At 44.4% G+C, this 16,662-nt stretch overlaps 1 protein-coding gene across 4 annotated transcripts in view; it reads left to right on the top strand.

The window, feature by feature from the left end:
• mtcl1 (microtubule crosslinking factor 1) overlaps positions 1-16,662 on the top strand; it is a 213,144-nt gene that overhangs the window by 148,633 nt on the left and 47,849 nt on the right. For all 4 annotated transcript variants that reach the window (XM_072569875.1, XM_072569874.1, XM_072569873.1 and 1 more), the window contains exons 10-11: positions 2,765-2,932; positions 5,727-5,978. In XM_072569875.1, coding sequence (XP_072425976.1) covers positions 2,765-2,932; positions 5,727-5,978 — 420 coding nt within the window. The remainder of the gene's footprint in view (positions 1-2,764; positions 2,933-5,726; positions 5,979-16,662) is intronic.

The following is a 16,662-nucleotide window of genomic DNA, read 5'->3' as shown; positions in this document are numbered from 1 at the left end:
GGACTGCCAACCTCTGATGGAATGGTGGTGCTTGCAGAGCAGGAGCAACTCCCCCTGCCCGCGCCACGAGCTTTTGAAGCGCTGTTCCTTCGTCAGGTGAAGTCACGACCCAGCAGCCGACAAAGGAGCAGCGCTCCGAAAGCTTATGATTTCAAATAAACCTATTGGTCTAGAACCTGGTGTCATGTGACTTCTGACTTTGTCCACCCCAGTCCAACACTGGCACCTCCACATTCTGAATTTAGAAAAGTGGAATGTTAATGTTTTGCAAAATGCTTGTGACGTTTTTATTGTACAAAAGTTGTTTACTTATTATTTAGTTTTTGACTGTATGGGCTGCCCCTTGAACTGAGTGAGTTGCTAGACTCGAACCACTTCAGAAGCAGGAGAGAAACAATTGGATTTCTGTTGGTCAGGAGTGACCTGCTGGATCTGCCATGCCAACCAGTAATCATAGCAGATTTCCTTCCTTTCCATTCATGGGATATTAATGAACCCAATGGGTTTTACAGCAATTGATGATAACTTAATTAGTCACCATCACTGAGACTAGCATTCAGTCCCAGAATTTATTATCTAAGTTTCAATTCCACTAGCTGCCATAGTGGGATTTAAACACATGACCCGAGAACACATGGCCTGCATCATTAGTCCAGTGGCAAAACCACTATCTCATCGTCTTCCTTGTATTTTGCTGTGCTTCCTAAAGTATTTAAATGCAAATCTTTCATAAATTCCAGTGTTAGATTTATAGTCCTCCATTCACCTCCACAAGTAAACTCTGTCTCTTTAACATTCTCTCATTAATTTTCTGCTCACTCATTGTGAGGTATGTGTTTGTGAAGATGGACAGCCCTGCATTCCTTGCCCCGAGTTGCTATTTGCAATTCAGAGGGGAGACTGGTTCGGTTAGTGAGTCTTTTACTGTTTAAATAATCACGGCTAAATCTGACCTTGAGCTGTATCTTCGACAAAGCTTCAGACCTTCTTGTGACTGTTACCAAGGCTACACAGAATGGAGTGATTTACTGTCAGTATAACAGTGTATTAAATGACAATGAAACACCTCTAATTGATTTCGGCTTTGAGATTGGATTTTGAGAAAAAGGAATCGCATTTAAACAATCGGTGGAAGTCATGTATTTTGCAAAACCAGGATTGCTGTGGGTTTTTATGTTATACATCTCCAAGGTAACAGCAGTGAAGCATTTGTACCTCTGTACAGGAGAGGAATGTCATCCTCATTGTCACTACCAATTGTCATGCAGTTATCCTGCTGGGAAGGTGTTGGAGGTTGGGTAGATGTCAGAGTTTGAACACAATACCCTCTGATAAACCATCCTGCTTAATTCCAATACAAGATGGTTACTTAGAGCTTTAATTATCCATGGAATAGTGGTCCAGCAAGAGTCAGCACCTTCACAAGAAAATTAAATAAAATTAAGAGCACAGGAAACTGAGAAAATGGAGCCATTAAAATCCATAACTCATGGGCGGCATGATGGCTCAGTGGTTAGCACTGCTGCCTCACAGCACCAGGGTCCCAGGTTTGATTCCAGCCTCGGGGGACTGCCTGTGTGGAGTCTGCACATTCTCCCCGTGTTTGCGTGGGTTTCCTCCGAGTGCTCCGGTTTTCCCCCACAGTCCAAAGATCTGCAGGCTAGGTGAATTGGCCATGCTAAATTGCCCGTAGTGTTAGGTACATTAGTCAGAGGGAAATAAGAGTGAGTGGGTTACTTTTTGGAGGGTCAGTGTGGACTTGTGAAGGGCCTGTTTCCACACTGTAGGAGATCTAATCTAATCTTCACCAGTTGCCTGAGGAAGGAACGAGGGGTCTGAAAGCTTCCAGTTTCAAATAAACCTGTTGGACTATAACCCGGTGTCGTGTGATTATTGATCTCATCTTAGAAATAGTTAACTACAGTGAACAGTGCACAGTGGTCGCATTTAATGAGGAGTTCAATAAACACATAAGGACAAAGGAGAAGCAGAATATGTTGGTAGAGTAAAGAAGGTATTTGGTACACCTGCCTTTATTGGTCAGAGCATTGACTGTAGGAGTTGGGAGGATGTCTTGCAGCTGTACAGGACATTGGTTAGGCCACTTTTGGAATATTTGTGTGCAGTTGTGGTCTCCCTGCTATAGGAAGGATATTGTGAAACTTGAAAGGGTTCAGAAAAGATTTACAAGAAAATTGCCAGGGTTAGAGGGTTTGGTCTATAGGGAGAGGGCTGTTTTCCCTGGACAGTTGGAGGCTGAGATGTGACCTATAAAGGTTTATAAAATCATGAAAGGCATGGATAGGATAACTAGGCAAGGTCTTTTTTCTAGAGTGGGGGAGTCCAGAACTAGAGGGCACAGGAGAGGGAAAAAATTTAAAAGGGACCCAAGAGGCAAAATCTTCATGCAGAGAGTGGTATGTGTATGGAATGAGCTGCCAGAGGAAGTGGTGGAGGCTGGTACTATTATGACATTTAAAAGGCCATATGGATGGGTATATGAATAGGAAGGGATTAGAGGGATAATGCTGGCAAATGGAACTAAGTTAATTTAGGATACCTGGTCGGCATGAATGAGCTGGACTGAAGGGTCTGTTTCTGTGCTGTACATCTCTATGAGTCTAAAGGAATAGCAGAATATGCAGGTAGATCTCAGGAGGGCTGACAGGAGGCTTAAATGAGTTTAAGCATCAATATAAGCTAATTGGGCCAAATGACCTACCTCCAGGCAGCAGATTCACCATAGGTTTTTGTTTTTTTACAGGCCAGAGAAAACCGAAGGATTCTGATTGCACTGAAGTCTGTTTTGGAAGAGTTTGGTGCTGAGCTTGGTGATGAGGAGCAGCGTCGCAATGAATTACAGCAGCAGTATGCTAATGAGAAAGCTGCTTGGGAAATGGAGTACGCCGAGCAAAAGTGTCAACTCGCCCAGGTAACCTGCAACGTTTTACCTTGTTCAGATTGTAAACAGTGGAACAACAGCATCAAGAAGTGGGTTAAGACAAAGGCTCGAGTACACAACTCTCATTCCTCAATTTTGCTTCAAAGACTCACTCACTATGGTGGCTCAGTGGTTAGCACTGCTGCCTCACAGTACCATAGATCCAGGTTTGATTCCACCCTCGGGCAACTGTCTGTGTGGAGTTTGCATGTTCTTGCTGTGTCTTCCTGTGGGTTTTCTCCAGTTGCTCCGGTTTCCTCCCACAGTCCAAAGATGTGCAGGTTAGGTGAAATGGCCATGCAAAATTGCCCATAGTGTTCAGGGATGTGTAAGTTAGTTGCCTTAGTCATGGAAAAATTTAGAGTGATAGAGTCAGGGAATGGATCTGGGTGGGAGACTCTTCGGAGTGTCAGTGGGGACAAATTGCTTGTTTCCACACTTTTGGGATTCTATGAATATCTTCTATGGAGAAATAATATGCAACAGAATGGTGCCAATTAGTCATGGCTTTAAAAGAATCATTACAAACCATTAGAGTATAGCATGGAATTTCTCTGACTTAGCTGAAGCATTGTAAACCATGACAGGGGGGGGACAGGAAATGGGTCCAGAAGTTATTGACAAGTTGGTAGAGTGGGTGAAAATATCTCCATAGAGGCCAGTATCCCATTACCAAGTTGGTTTCCACATGGAGAGTCCTTTACACTGATCCAGCTCTCTCAGAGTGAACAGAACCTCTGCCACTCCTGTTTATATCTGTCAGCCAGGGCTCCCTGATTGGACCTGGTTAACAGCCCCAATCAGGGAACTCATATTACAATCACTCCAGTGGCCAGATTGGTGGCAGATTAAGTTCAATGTGGAGAACTGTGAGGTTATACATTTTGGATAAAAAGTCATGGAGGGACAATATGAGAGCCACAGTGAAGGATGTGGAGCAGCAGGGGACCCTCGGGGTCGAAGGTGGGACTATATTCCTTGAAAAAGGGAGAGAGCTAAGAGGAGATTTGAAAGAAGTTTTCCAACTGATGAGAGTAGATAGAGAGGCATTATTTCTAAAAATTCCAAGAATGAGGGGGAACACAGATTTAAAATAATTTGCAATAGGAGCAAAAACAATGCTTTTTGAGCAGCAAGTAGTTAGGATATGAAACAGACTGCTTAGGAACTTGGTGGAGGCAAGTTAAATAGAAGTATTCAAGGGGAAAATGGACCTTTATTTGAATGAAAACGATGTGCAAGGTTACAGGAAAAGGCTTGAGAATGACATTTCATTACAAGGCTCATTTAGAGAGCCATCACAGACATGATAGACTGAATGGCCTCATTCTGTACTTTGGTAAAGCTATGACTCTGAGTGTGATAATGGCCTTATGTCGGGGTTGGGGTTTGGGGGTAGGCATGTTGATTCTTCATTCACTTCCTTTCTTCGCTGCACTGTCGAAACTCCCCTCGGCTGAGGCGGCCAAAATGCCAGCAGCTCTCAGGATAATGGCCATTTCTTGTCAGTGATCAATGGCAACGAGAGGCAAATATCATTGGGTGGAAATCAGACTTGGGGGAAAAAAACAAACCTAACTGTGCTGTGCAGCTTGAAGAGAACGCAGTGTGAGTCATCCGCATTTGCCCGTCCACCTGAATTGGGCCATCACTAAAGCCCCGCTGCGAATTGTATCAGAGGGCTGAGCTGTGGTTTTTCTGTACCCACTGACGACAGTGAAGAGCAGGGTTAGAAATCGCCAGCAAAGGGAAGGTTCAACAATGTCTTAGAAGTTTTGATGTGAGCTGAGAGGAAAATGATTATTCCTTTGGGTCCCGCAAGAGCACCCCAGGTCTTCTTTGTCTTTGCTTTGTGGCCCTCTCCCCTGGCTCTCTCGGTCAGGACAGTGGTAACTGATGAGCTAATACACACAAGCCAATACCAGTCCTAGAGGAGCTATTACCACTTCCAGAGTGAGCTGATTCCAGTCCCAGAGGATCTGATACCTGTCCCAGAGGGAGCTGATACTAGTCTCAAAGCAGGGTTGATACCAATCCCAAACATGTTAGAACTGCCCCCAGAGAGTCTAATATCGGTCCGTGAGAGACCGAAACTGCTCCAAAAGGAGCTGTTTCCCCAAGTGAAGCTAATACCAGTCCCAGAGGAATCATACTGCCCCCCCATAAAGGCTGATATTGCTCCCTGAGGGGATGATATCAGTCTCAGATGGTTTAATACTGCTCCCAGTGGCTATATTGTTCCCATAGAGGCAAATACTGCTCCACAGCTGGGCTGCCTGCCGACTAGGCCCATTCCCACCCAAGAGTTAAAGTGCTCCCGTGGGCGTTATAAACTGTGTGACCATGTGGGACATTGTAGCTGTTGCTCACTATCCACATCTTCTGCACTGTAACCATTCTCTGATTCTGAGTTCTTGACCTTAAAATTGAACAAGTGATTCAGTATTGTGGGTGGCACAGTGGTTAGCACTGCTGCCTCACAGCGCCAGAGAGCTGGGTTCAATTCCTGACTCAGGCGACTGACTGTGTGGAGTTTGTACATTCTCCCCGTGTCTGCGTGGGCTTCCTCCGGGTGCTTTGGTTTCCTCCCACAGTCTAAAGATGTGTAGGTCAGGTGAATTGGCCATGCAAAATTGCCTGTAGTGTTAGATAAAAGAGATAAATGTAGGGTGGTGGGTGGCGGGTCAGTGTGGACTTGTTGGGCCGAAGGGCCTGTTTCCACACTGTAAGTAATCTATTTACAGGGATCAGTTTCCATACCTGAAAGCTACATTTTTTTTGGCAGTTTGAAGAGAGGGTTGGAAAGCAGAGCACCAACAAGGGTTCCGCCGATCCCAAAGAAATGTTCAAGCGGGAGAGGGAGGAGCACCGGAAACTATTGGCCGACAGTCACAGTCAGCTGATGGATCTTCACTGGCAGCTCCAACACTCGGAAAAGAACTGGAAGCACGAGAAGGTGGAGCTGCTGGACAGGTTTGACCGGGAGCGACGAGAGTGGGAATGGCAGATGAAGGAGCTGCAGAGCAAACTGGAGCAGGTGGGCAAATGAGAGATCTCTCAGGGAAAGGGGATTGCACTGTGCTGAAAAGTCGGTAATTGCAGCTCATTACTTAAAGATAGGTTCAGTGAACTCCTGCTGTCTGCCGAAGGTTGTCTTTATAGAGCCATACAACATGGAAACAGACCCTTTGGTCCAACACGTCTATGCTGTCCAAGTTTCCCATACTGAGCTAGACCCATGTGTCTGTGTTTGGCTCATATCCCTCGAAACCTTTCCCATTCATGTACCTGCCCAATATCATTGGTACTCATGGTGGAATACACTGTGTTTGTGGATACTGGATGCGTGGCTCTCTAGGTGTAACTTGCATTGCTGTCTTCTTAAAATAATGGCCCAGATCTGTCAGTCTCCAGATAGTCAGAGACTGGCTATAACTTGGAATGAATGCAAAGGTACCTCTAGGAACTCCCAACGTACTGACTATACAGTCATTGTCCATGACGTTTAAACTTCCAATGGACAATCAACTTGCACTTAGAACCATCCAAACCCTCCGAACACTGAGTTAGTCAGAGACTTTGCAGGTCCAGACTCACTTTCCATAAAAGCTAAGTTAGGTAGTAATTATTTAGAGGTGTATAACCTGCTCTAACTCCAGGTGAACAATGAAACCATCAATGTGCCCCCAAACCCTGTGATAATCATAGAGGTGTACAGCACGGAAACAGACCCTTCGGTCTAACTTGTCCATGCCGACCAGATATCCCAACTCAATCTAGTCCTACCTGCCAGCACCCGGCCCATATCCCTCCAAACCCTTCCTATTCATATGCCCATCCAAATGCCTCTTAAATGTTGCAATTGTACCAGCCTCCACCACTTCCTCTGGCAGCTCATTCCATACACACACCACCCTCTGCATGAAAACATTGTCCCTTAGGTCCCTTAACCTAAATCTATGCCCTCTCGTTCTGGACTCCCCCACCCCAGGGAAGAAACTTTGTCTATTTATGATTTGGAGATGCCGGTGTTGGACTGGGGTGTGCAAAGTTAAAAATCACACAACACCAGGTTATAGTCCAACAGGTTTAATTGGAAGCACTAGCTTTCATAGAGTCACTCCTTCACCTGATGCTCCTTCACCAAAACCACCTGATGAAGGACCGGCGCTCCAAAAACAAGTGCTTCCAATTAAACTTGTTGGACTATAACTTGGTGTTGTGTGATTTTTAACTTTGTCTATTTATCCTATCCATGCCTTCCATGATTTTATAAACCTCGATAAGGTCACCCCTCAGCCTTCAACACTCCAGGAAAATAGCCCTAGCCTATTCAACATCTCCCTTTAGGTCGAATCTTCCTACTCTGGCTACATCCTTGTAAATCTTTTCTGAACCCTTTCAAGTTTCACAACATCCTTTCAACAGGAAGGAGACCAGAATTGCACACAATATTCTAAAAGTGGCAGAACCAATGTCCTGTACAGCTGCAACATGACCTCCCAACTCCTGTACCCAATACGCTGACCAATAAAGGAAAGCATACCAAACACCTTCTTCACTATCCTATCTATCTCCAACTCCATTTTCAAGGAACTATGAACCTGCACTCCAAGATCTCTTTGTCCAGCAACACTCCCTAGGACCTTACCATTAAGTGTATAAGTCCTGCTAAGATTTGCTTTCCCAAAATGCAGCGCCTCACATTTATCTAAATTAAACTCCATCTGCCACTTCTCAGCCCATTGACCCATCTGATCAAGATCCCATTATAATCTAAGGTAACCCTCTTTGCTGTCCACTACATTTCCAATTTTGGTGTCATCTGCAAACTTACTAACTATATCCTTTATGCTCTCATCCTTGTGACACCCCACTGGTCACAGGCCTCTAGTTTGAAGAAAACCCTCAACCACCACCCTCTGTCTTCTACCTTTGAGCCAGTTCTGTATCCAAATGGCTAGTTCTCCATGTATTCCACGAGATCTAACCTTGCTAACCAGTCTCCCATGGGGAACCTTGTTGAATGCCTTACTAAAGACCTTATAGATCACGTCCACCGCTCTGCCCTCATCAATCCTCTTTGTTACTTCCTCAAAAAACTCAATCAAGCTTGTGAGACGTGATTTCCCACGCATAAAGCCATGTTGGCTATCCCTAATCAGTCCTTGCCTTTCAAATCCATGTACAATCTGTCCCTCAGGATTCTCTCCAAGCAACTTGCCCCCCACCAACATCAGGCTCACTGGTCTATAGTTCCCTGGCTTGTCCTTACCACCCTTCTTAAACAGTGGCACCACGTTAGCCAACCTCCAGTCTTCCAGCACCTCACCTGTGACTATCGATGAAACAAATATCTCAGCAAGGGGCCCAGCAATCACTTCCCTAACTTCTCAGAGTTCTACAGTGCACACGATCAGGTCCTTGGGATTTATCCACTTTTATGTGTTTCAAGACATTCAGCACTTCCTCCTCTGTAATATGGACATTTTTCAAGATGTCACCATTTATTTCCCCACACTCTATATCTTCCATGTCCATTTCCACAGTAAACACTGTTGCAAAATACTCGTTTAGTATCTTCCCCATCTCATGCAGCTCCACACAAAGGCTGCCTTGCTGATCTTTGAGGGGCTCTATTCTCTCCCTAGCTATCCTTTTGTCCTTAATGTATTTGTAAAAACCCTTTTGGATTCTCCTTAACTCTATTTGCCAAAGCTATGTCATGTCCCCTTTTTGCCCTCCTGATTTCCCTCCTAAGTATATTCCTACTGCCTTTATACTCTTCTAAGGATTCATTCGATCTATCTTGTCTATACCTGACATCTGCTTCCTTCTTTTTCTTAACCAAACCCACAATTCATTTAGTCATCCATTATTCCCTATACCTACCAGCCTTTCTATTCATCCTAACAGGAATACACTGTCTCTGGACTCTCATTATCTCATTTCTGAAGGCTTCACATTTTCCAGCCATCCCTTTACCTGTGAACATCTGCTCCCAATTAGCTTTTGAGAGTTCTTGACTAATACCATCAAAATTAGCCTTCCTACAGTTTAGAACTTCAACCTTTAGATCTGGTCTATCTTTTTCATTCACACCACTCCACAACTACTAACACTGACACCTCCCCTCATCCCCCCCCCCCCCTCCCCTCCCCACCATAAACATTGAGCTAAGTCTCCCAAAAAGCCGCTTGCTACATCCCTATCTCAAACAAACACAAGCACTACTCCCTTCCCTCCCGCCTGGTAGCCCAACTTCCCATCCAGGCACCCGACACCATGATGTGACAGCATTGTGCGACTTTCAGTGGATTAACAATCCAGAGAGATGTCTAATGTCACCAGGTCTGGCCTACATGTGACTCCAGCCACTCAGCAATGTGGTTAACACTTCATGCACTCTGTAATGGACCAGCAAGCCACTCAACTGGATAAGACCTCTTAAAAAAAGGTCTCAAAGGAATGAAACTGGATAGATCACCTGGCATTGAACTGGGGAGTGGAACGAAGAATCACAGAAATAGCCCTGTTGATCCTGCAAAGTTCTCTTTATTAACATCTAGAGGCTAGTACCAAAATTGGGAGAGCTGTCTCATAGACTAGTCAAACAACCTGACATAGTCATACTCATGAAATCATACCTGGCAAACAATGTCTCAGACACTGTCATCATTACATGTCCTGTCCCACCAGCAAAACAGACCCAGCAGAGCTGGTGGCACAGTGGTATGTAGTTGGGAGGGAGTTGCCCTGGGAGTACTCAACATTGACTCCAGATCCCATGAAGTCTTGTGGCTTCAGGTTAAACTTGGACAAGGAAACCTCCTGCTGATTACCACGAACCATCTTCCCTCAGCTGATGGATCAGTGTTCCTCCATGTTGAACAAAACTTGAGGAAGCACTGAGTGTGGCAAGGGCACAAGATGTCCTCTGGGTGGGGGATTTCAGTGTCCACCACCAAGAGTGGCTCAGCAGCAGTATTACTGATTGAGCTGTTCAGATCCTGAAGGACATAGCTGTTAGACTGGGTCTGCGGCAGGTGGTATGGGAAAATGATACTTGAGCACACCCTCACAAATCTGCCCACCAAAATTGCTTTTTGACAGCATCGGTAGAAGTGACTACTGCATAGTCCTTACGAAGATCATGTCCCACCATCACGTTGAGGGTACTTTCAATCGTCTTTTGTGGCATTGTCACCATGCTAAATGGGACAGATTTTGAACAGATCTATCAACTCAAAAGTGACATCTATGAGGTGCTGTTGACCATCAACAGCGGAACTGTACTCCAGCACATTCTGCAGCCTCATGGCCCGGCATATCCCCCACTCAACCGTTACCATCAAGATGGGTCAACCCTCGTTCAATGGAGAGTGCAGGAGGACATGACAGGAGCCGCCCCAGGCACAACTAAAAAATGAGGTGTCAACCTGGTGAAGCCCCCAAACTGGACTCCAAACAGCATGAGCAGCAAGTGATAGACAGATTAAATAAAAACAAAATCCTGTGGATGCTGAAAATCTGGAACATAAACAGAGAGTGCTGGAGAAACAAAATAGGTCCTGTAAATAGTATCTGTGAAAAGAGAAACCAAGCTAGTGTTTCAACTCTGATATGACCCCCACTTTGGAACAGTGATGAACAGATCTTATCACCAGCTTCTCAAGGGCAGCTTGAAATGAGCAGCAAATTGATTTTAAATAACCAATAAATTGGGAACCAATGGCATAGTCAGATCGTCTAACTATTTAAGAAAACGTTGGTAGTGGCCTTTTGCTGTCTGATCAGGAGGACTTGGTTAAAACTAAAAACAATAGGAGGCAGAGGATCAGCAACTCTGTTGTGGGCAGCACAGAGGCTCAGTGGTTAGCACTGTTGCCTCACAGCACCAGGGTCCCAGGTTCGATTCCAGCACATTCTCCCTGTGTCTGTGTGGGTTTCCTTCGGGTGCTCCGGTTTCCACCCACAGTCCAAAGATATGCAGATCAGGTGAATTGGCCATGCTAAGTTGCCCATAGTGCTAGTTGCATTAGTCAGAGGGAAATGGGTCTGGGTGGGTTATTCTTCGGAGGGTCGGTGTGGACTTGTTGGGCCGAAGGGCCTGTTTCCACACTGTAGAGAATCTAATCTAATTATTTGAATACCTGCCCTGTTTGCAAAACAGTCAAAACCCTTCCAATATCATGTGCTCAGTTCCTCGCCGGCTTGGTTTAGTCCTGGACCGAAGAGAGAGCCAGGAACTAGGACCCAACCATTCTTCACGCAGTCAGGAACTGTAACTGACAGAACTCTCAAGGGAGCAGAGTTGGGAGTGGCCTAGAGACAGACACAGAGGAACAACAGATGGAAGATGACGGCAGAGCCAAGCTTGAGATAAAAGCTACCAGGGAACCAGATGGTTTTCTGAGCCATTTGCTGATGGAGTACAGACAGTCTGACAGTGCTGTCACACCTGCTTCCACTTGGAAATGCAGATTCATCACACATGGCTTACAGGATATTCAGAGCAACCATTTTCTAAAATATCAATGTTCAGGCACCTTGGAGATGCAGGCCTCATCAATTTAAACTTTTAAAAACATGAACATCTTCATCAAGATTTAAACAAAAGCGGAACGATAAAACACACAGAATGACATAGCTTTAAACTAACCTAAGATCTCGTGCCTTTGATCAGTGATGAACACGTTGGCTCAATTTGCAAAATGTAGAAGGTGAAATGGTTGATTCATCTCCAAAACAGAGAATGCTCAAACTGCACAGCTGAATCACAGAATCTCTATAGTGTGGAAGCAGGACATTCAGCCCATTGAGTCCACATCAACCATCCAAAAAGCACCCCACCCAGAGTCACCCCCCTACCCTTTCCCTGGAACCCTGAAATTCCCCATGGCCAATCCACCTAGCCTACACTTCTCTGGGCTGTGGGAGGAAACCCACACAGACACAGGGAGAACATGCAAATTCCACACAGACAGTTGCCCGAGGGTGGAATCAAACCCAGGTCCCTGGTGCGGTTAGGCAGCAGTGCTAACCACTGAGCCACCGTGCCACCCACTGAAATTTTAACCCAGCTGCTTCTGTCCTTCAGAAATGCATAAGTTACTGGAGAAACTCAGCAGGTTCTTCAGTTCTGAAGAAGGGTCACTGGACTTGAAATGTTTTTGCTGTCTGTCTTTCCATAGATGCTGCCAGACTTGCTGAGTTTCTCTGGTAACTTGTGTTTCTGTGTGCTTCGGATTCCAGCATTCTGCTTTATTTTCTCTTTTGGATGCTGACTACTAACTTGTTAGACTTTTACAGATTTCCCACATCCACATTTTTACTTTGGCGTTGACATTTGATTCAGCTCTCACCTGAGTGACTGGTAGCTAGCAGCTCACAGGCCGAGAGTGCACGGGTGGCATGGTGGCTCAACGGTTAGCACTACTGCCTCACAGCACCAGGGACCCGGGTTTGACTCCAGCCTCGAGCAACTGTCTGTGTGGAGTTTGCACATTTCTCCCTGTGTCTGCATGCGTTTCCTCCGGGTGCTCCAGTTTCCTCCCACAATCCAAAGATGTGCAGGTTAGGTGGATTAGCCATACTAAATTGCCCATAGTGTTCACGGGCACGTGGGTGCGTTATTCTGGGGTAAATCTAGAATAGTAGGGAAATGGGTCTGGGTGGTTGCTCTTCAGAGGGGTCGGTGTGGACTTGTTGGGCCAAAGGGCCTGTTTTCACACTGTAGGGATTCTATTCTAGTACTGGTAAGGGGCAGCTTCAGCTTACCATCCAGTCAGGAGGGTGAGAAATAGCATTTTGCCGCCTTGCACTCAAATCAGGTTGGAACTACCTGTCCAAGGTTGTTTCCCCATTTAACAAAGTATTAGATAGAAATGTCTGACAGCACAAAATCAAATTTAAATGAAACACTCTGGTGCGTAAGTAATACAATAGTCAATATTCTGCTTTCTAGCATCTGAGCTTGTAATATAGAGAAAGAGATCCATGGTGTAATCATGTACAGGCAGCTTATTGGACAATTAACTTTATGGCTTAAAGAATGCTTGAGGGGGATCAGTACAGTGCCTGCCCCTCCCTGTTTGATAATGAAATTTTAAAAATATATTTTTGACCACGTCCTCCTTAATTACTGTACAGAACCACTGAGAGCTGGGAGGTTTGTATTTGGTGCAAGCCAGTTATTTTTAATTGCAGGGATTATACTTTAACAATGGGGGAGACAAGGGATTGTTTTGAGAATAACAGAACTGTGATTGTAGGATAAAGATTAAGGGGAACTTCCTCCATGGAAAAACTGACAATTTATGAGGCTCCTAAAACTCTGAAAACCTCAGTCAGCGACCGTGTCATATCTTAGCTGTTTGGCACAGTGCATAACCTCTCCGGAAGTGAACAGGGTTGGCCACTGAATAGGGCCTGCTATGTTTAACTGTGAATCCTGTGTCATGAAGCATGTTCTAAGCAGCTGGGAGCTGTTCAGAGCAATATAATGGTGCCACTGTCTGAGGTATTCAAGTCTTTGGAGATCTTAAAGGCTGTCGGTTTTCTCTGAAGGCAGCTTGCTTTAGTCAGTGTCTCAAAACTTCAACAGGAGCTAGGCACTCTCATACTTTAATAAAGCTGCTTAAAATTTTCCCACCAACCCATTGCTACATATGGAGCAAATGCTATTGTAACTGATTATATCGTTGGCACATTGGTGCTCGTGATCTCTGCGTTTTGCACAGTATTGCCATCGCATTGTGTTTTGTCTATCATGGCAGTGCAGCACTTTCAATAGCAGTCCCACAAAAGGGATTGAATTGTCATTTTTCACGACTGTCCGCTCCTATTTTTTGATCGGTCAGGGAAGACACATTGCTTCAGAAACACAAAGAAGCATGTGTTTTCCTCTGAGCAAGAAGTTGCTTTGACAATTCACAAGAATTCTCTGCACAGTCCTGTCTCTTTCATAGACTCGCAGTGACTGAGTCATGTGCTGCCTGAGTAAGAGTTTCAAGATAAAAGAAACGGTAGTAATGATGGTGTGAAGTTGTTGTTTGAGGAAGAAAATATGGATTTAATAAAAGCAGATTGATTTCAACCTTTACTTTTTGCACATCTCATTTGGTTCCTTCCTTTTGCCAGTCTAAAGCATAAAGAATGAATGCACATTCCAGCAAAAATGCATCCTAAATATATAAAGAACTCTGTCATCGTTTCCAGAATTTAAACCACATTTCCAACACTGGATGCAAAATTGGCAGGAGCTTTTACTTGTCACAACTGTGCCCGAGCGAAAAGTGTGACAAGGAGAAGCTAAAGGTTCCTTGGTTTCAAAAATAAATGTTTGCATTTATGTAGCACCATTTGTGAGTGCCAGATGTGTCATTTGCTTTACAGCCGTTGAAGTCTTGTTTGAAGTATAGGCACTGTTGAAATGTAGGAAAAGCAACGGCCAATTTGCACACAGCCAAACTCCTGCCAATGCCCAATCTTTTCTGTGAAATGGTGCCCCACCAACCAACTAACCAAGCAAGCAGATGGGGTCTTGGTCTAGTGCCTGTTCCAAAAGATAGCGCCTCCAATAAACCGTGCAGTACCTCCTAAGTGCTGCATCGAAGCAGCTAGCAAAGTTTTCACAATCTTATCTTCCAAGCTATAAATTTGCAGTATAAAGTCAGGCCAGCATCCTATGAGACAAGCTTGATGGGCCAGTTAGCCTTTTCCTCACTTTTAATTTTGTATCTGTTTTGTAGAATGTTTCTTTCAAGATATATGCACAGCTTTAATGTTCATCATGAACATCAACAGAAGAACAAAATTGGTGGATGGTCACTATCAAGTTTCTAATTACGAGGATCAAAAACACAACTGGCCTGCAGCTTTCACTTAGAATAAAACAGCCAGTCACCCTGAGGCTGCTTTGATAGACAGGTCACCTGGTATAGCTTAGAATAAAAGGCAATCTACTTTTACAATTTTAACAGGAGTCATTATTTGCAAATGTAAGGCCATTATGAATGCTTGGCTGTGTTTTAGGAGTTCCAGAACCCCTATCTCAGCAGGGGATTGTGTGGAAGTTTGACAGTTTTAAGGGATTATTAAATGATTAACAATCATTGTGGCTGATGGAGATTTCTAATGATAAAAGAATGATGTTATAATAAGGTCCAGTGTTTCAATTTAGTCTGTAGCTTGTAATATGGAGGGTTCTCTTTTAATTTCCTGCTGTTCAAAAGGCTTCTATTTTTCATAAATAAAACAAACATCAGACCCTGCCCCATGATCGTACAGCCTCCTCTGGCCCTTCTCTGGTTTTGGCCGAGCTTAGCAATCCTACATTGAGGTTCTTCTGCAAACAGTGTTCACCACACAGTGAGGGAGCAAGTGCTGCATTGATCGCCCTGTAACTCTTTTCCAGCCTCTGTGCGCAGGGCTTCGCTGAAGTTAGTTTGTGCATCTGCTGCAATGTGCCTGCTCTGGAACAGAGGAACCAAACACCAGAGGTCAGTGCATGGATACCAATCTTGTGATCATCCTAACCACTGTGCTCCTGGGGCAAAGGCGTTGCCGTGATTCATATGTGGACCATTACAACATAATTGCAACATTCTCATCAGCTACTTCCCTTTCATTTTCAGCTCTTAAAGCAGTAGCCTGTTAGAAACTAGCTTTCTTGTGTTCCTAATGCAGCTTCAGTCCAAATCCTGGAAAGGAGGATTTGGTCTCTGTACTGACCAACACGAGCCAGTGCTGGAGTCCTTCGGACTATGTCCAGCACAAGGGAGCATTCAGAGTCATCGCTCACAAGGCCACAGGCCTTTCTTGGAATCAGAGAAACAGCCAAGTAGGGAATATACTGCATCCTTTGCTCTGAAGGAAGGTAACAGTTTGCACACTCCCCCAAGTTTGTTCCTTGATGCCTTGTCATTCAATTCATTAAGTGATGCCGAGGACCCTCAGACTTGCAGTTTGGAAAACATTTGCCATCTGCCTTAGCCTGAACTACAACATCAACCAGTAAGAATCTGCTGTCAACACAGAATTATGACTGCTTGTGACTATACTAATTGAGGCATCATTTCTATCACAGTGATTTTATATCATTCACAGGCACCTTCAGGTAAAATTCATTCAAGACCATTTTATCAGATTTGTAACTGGACTGTGCAGTGACATATTGGTAATATGTTGAGTCATTAGTTGCATCTGAGTTCTGTAAGTACGCATGCCTTCCTGACAACATGAACTGAGCCTCCCACAAGTCCTGGAAAAGTTTGACCATGCCTTCAAATTGTATTCCTTACAATTTCACCGAAGTTTCACAATGTGCACTAGGTATATCAAAGTGGTCAATTCATTTTATAAATAACAGTCCAACCATTTTGTTGTGTGAATTCAAAATGGCCAACACACCAAGTGCAAAACTGACTTTTTAGTAATTTAAAAACACTGACATTTTTGTGTTAATAGTGAATCATCAGAACAATGTGTTCTGCTTTAATGTGAAGAGTCACCAGCAATGAACAAAGCTTTGTTTGTGTCTTTTAAGTGTTCAAAGAGGGAGAGAGACAGAGAGATCTCCAATGCCTGAGCACAGTGCTAAGTGATAAGACTGCTGTCAGCCGAGACACCTACCTGGAACACTGAGCCTTCTTATCTGACACCTTGTTTTTGTTTTGAGGAAAAAGTTGCAATTATTTACTTCAAAAGAATTTGATTTA

This window comes from Chiloscyllium punctatum, chromosome 5 (assembly GCF_047496795.1).
Source record: "Chiloscyllium punctatum isolate Juve2018m chromosome 5, sChiPun1.3, whole genome shotgun sequence".
Classification (NCBI taxonomy): domain Eukaryota; kingdom Metazoa; phylum Chordata; class Chondrichthyes; order Orectolobiformes; family Hemiscylliidae; genus Chiloscyllium; species Chiloscyllium punctatum.
The sequence above is the reverse complement of the archived record's forward strand: the minus strand, read 5'-3'. Positions and strand labels throughout refer to the sequence as shown.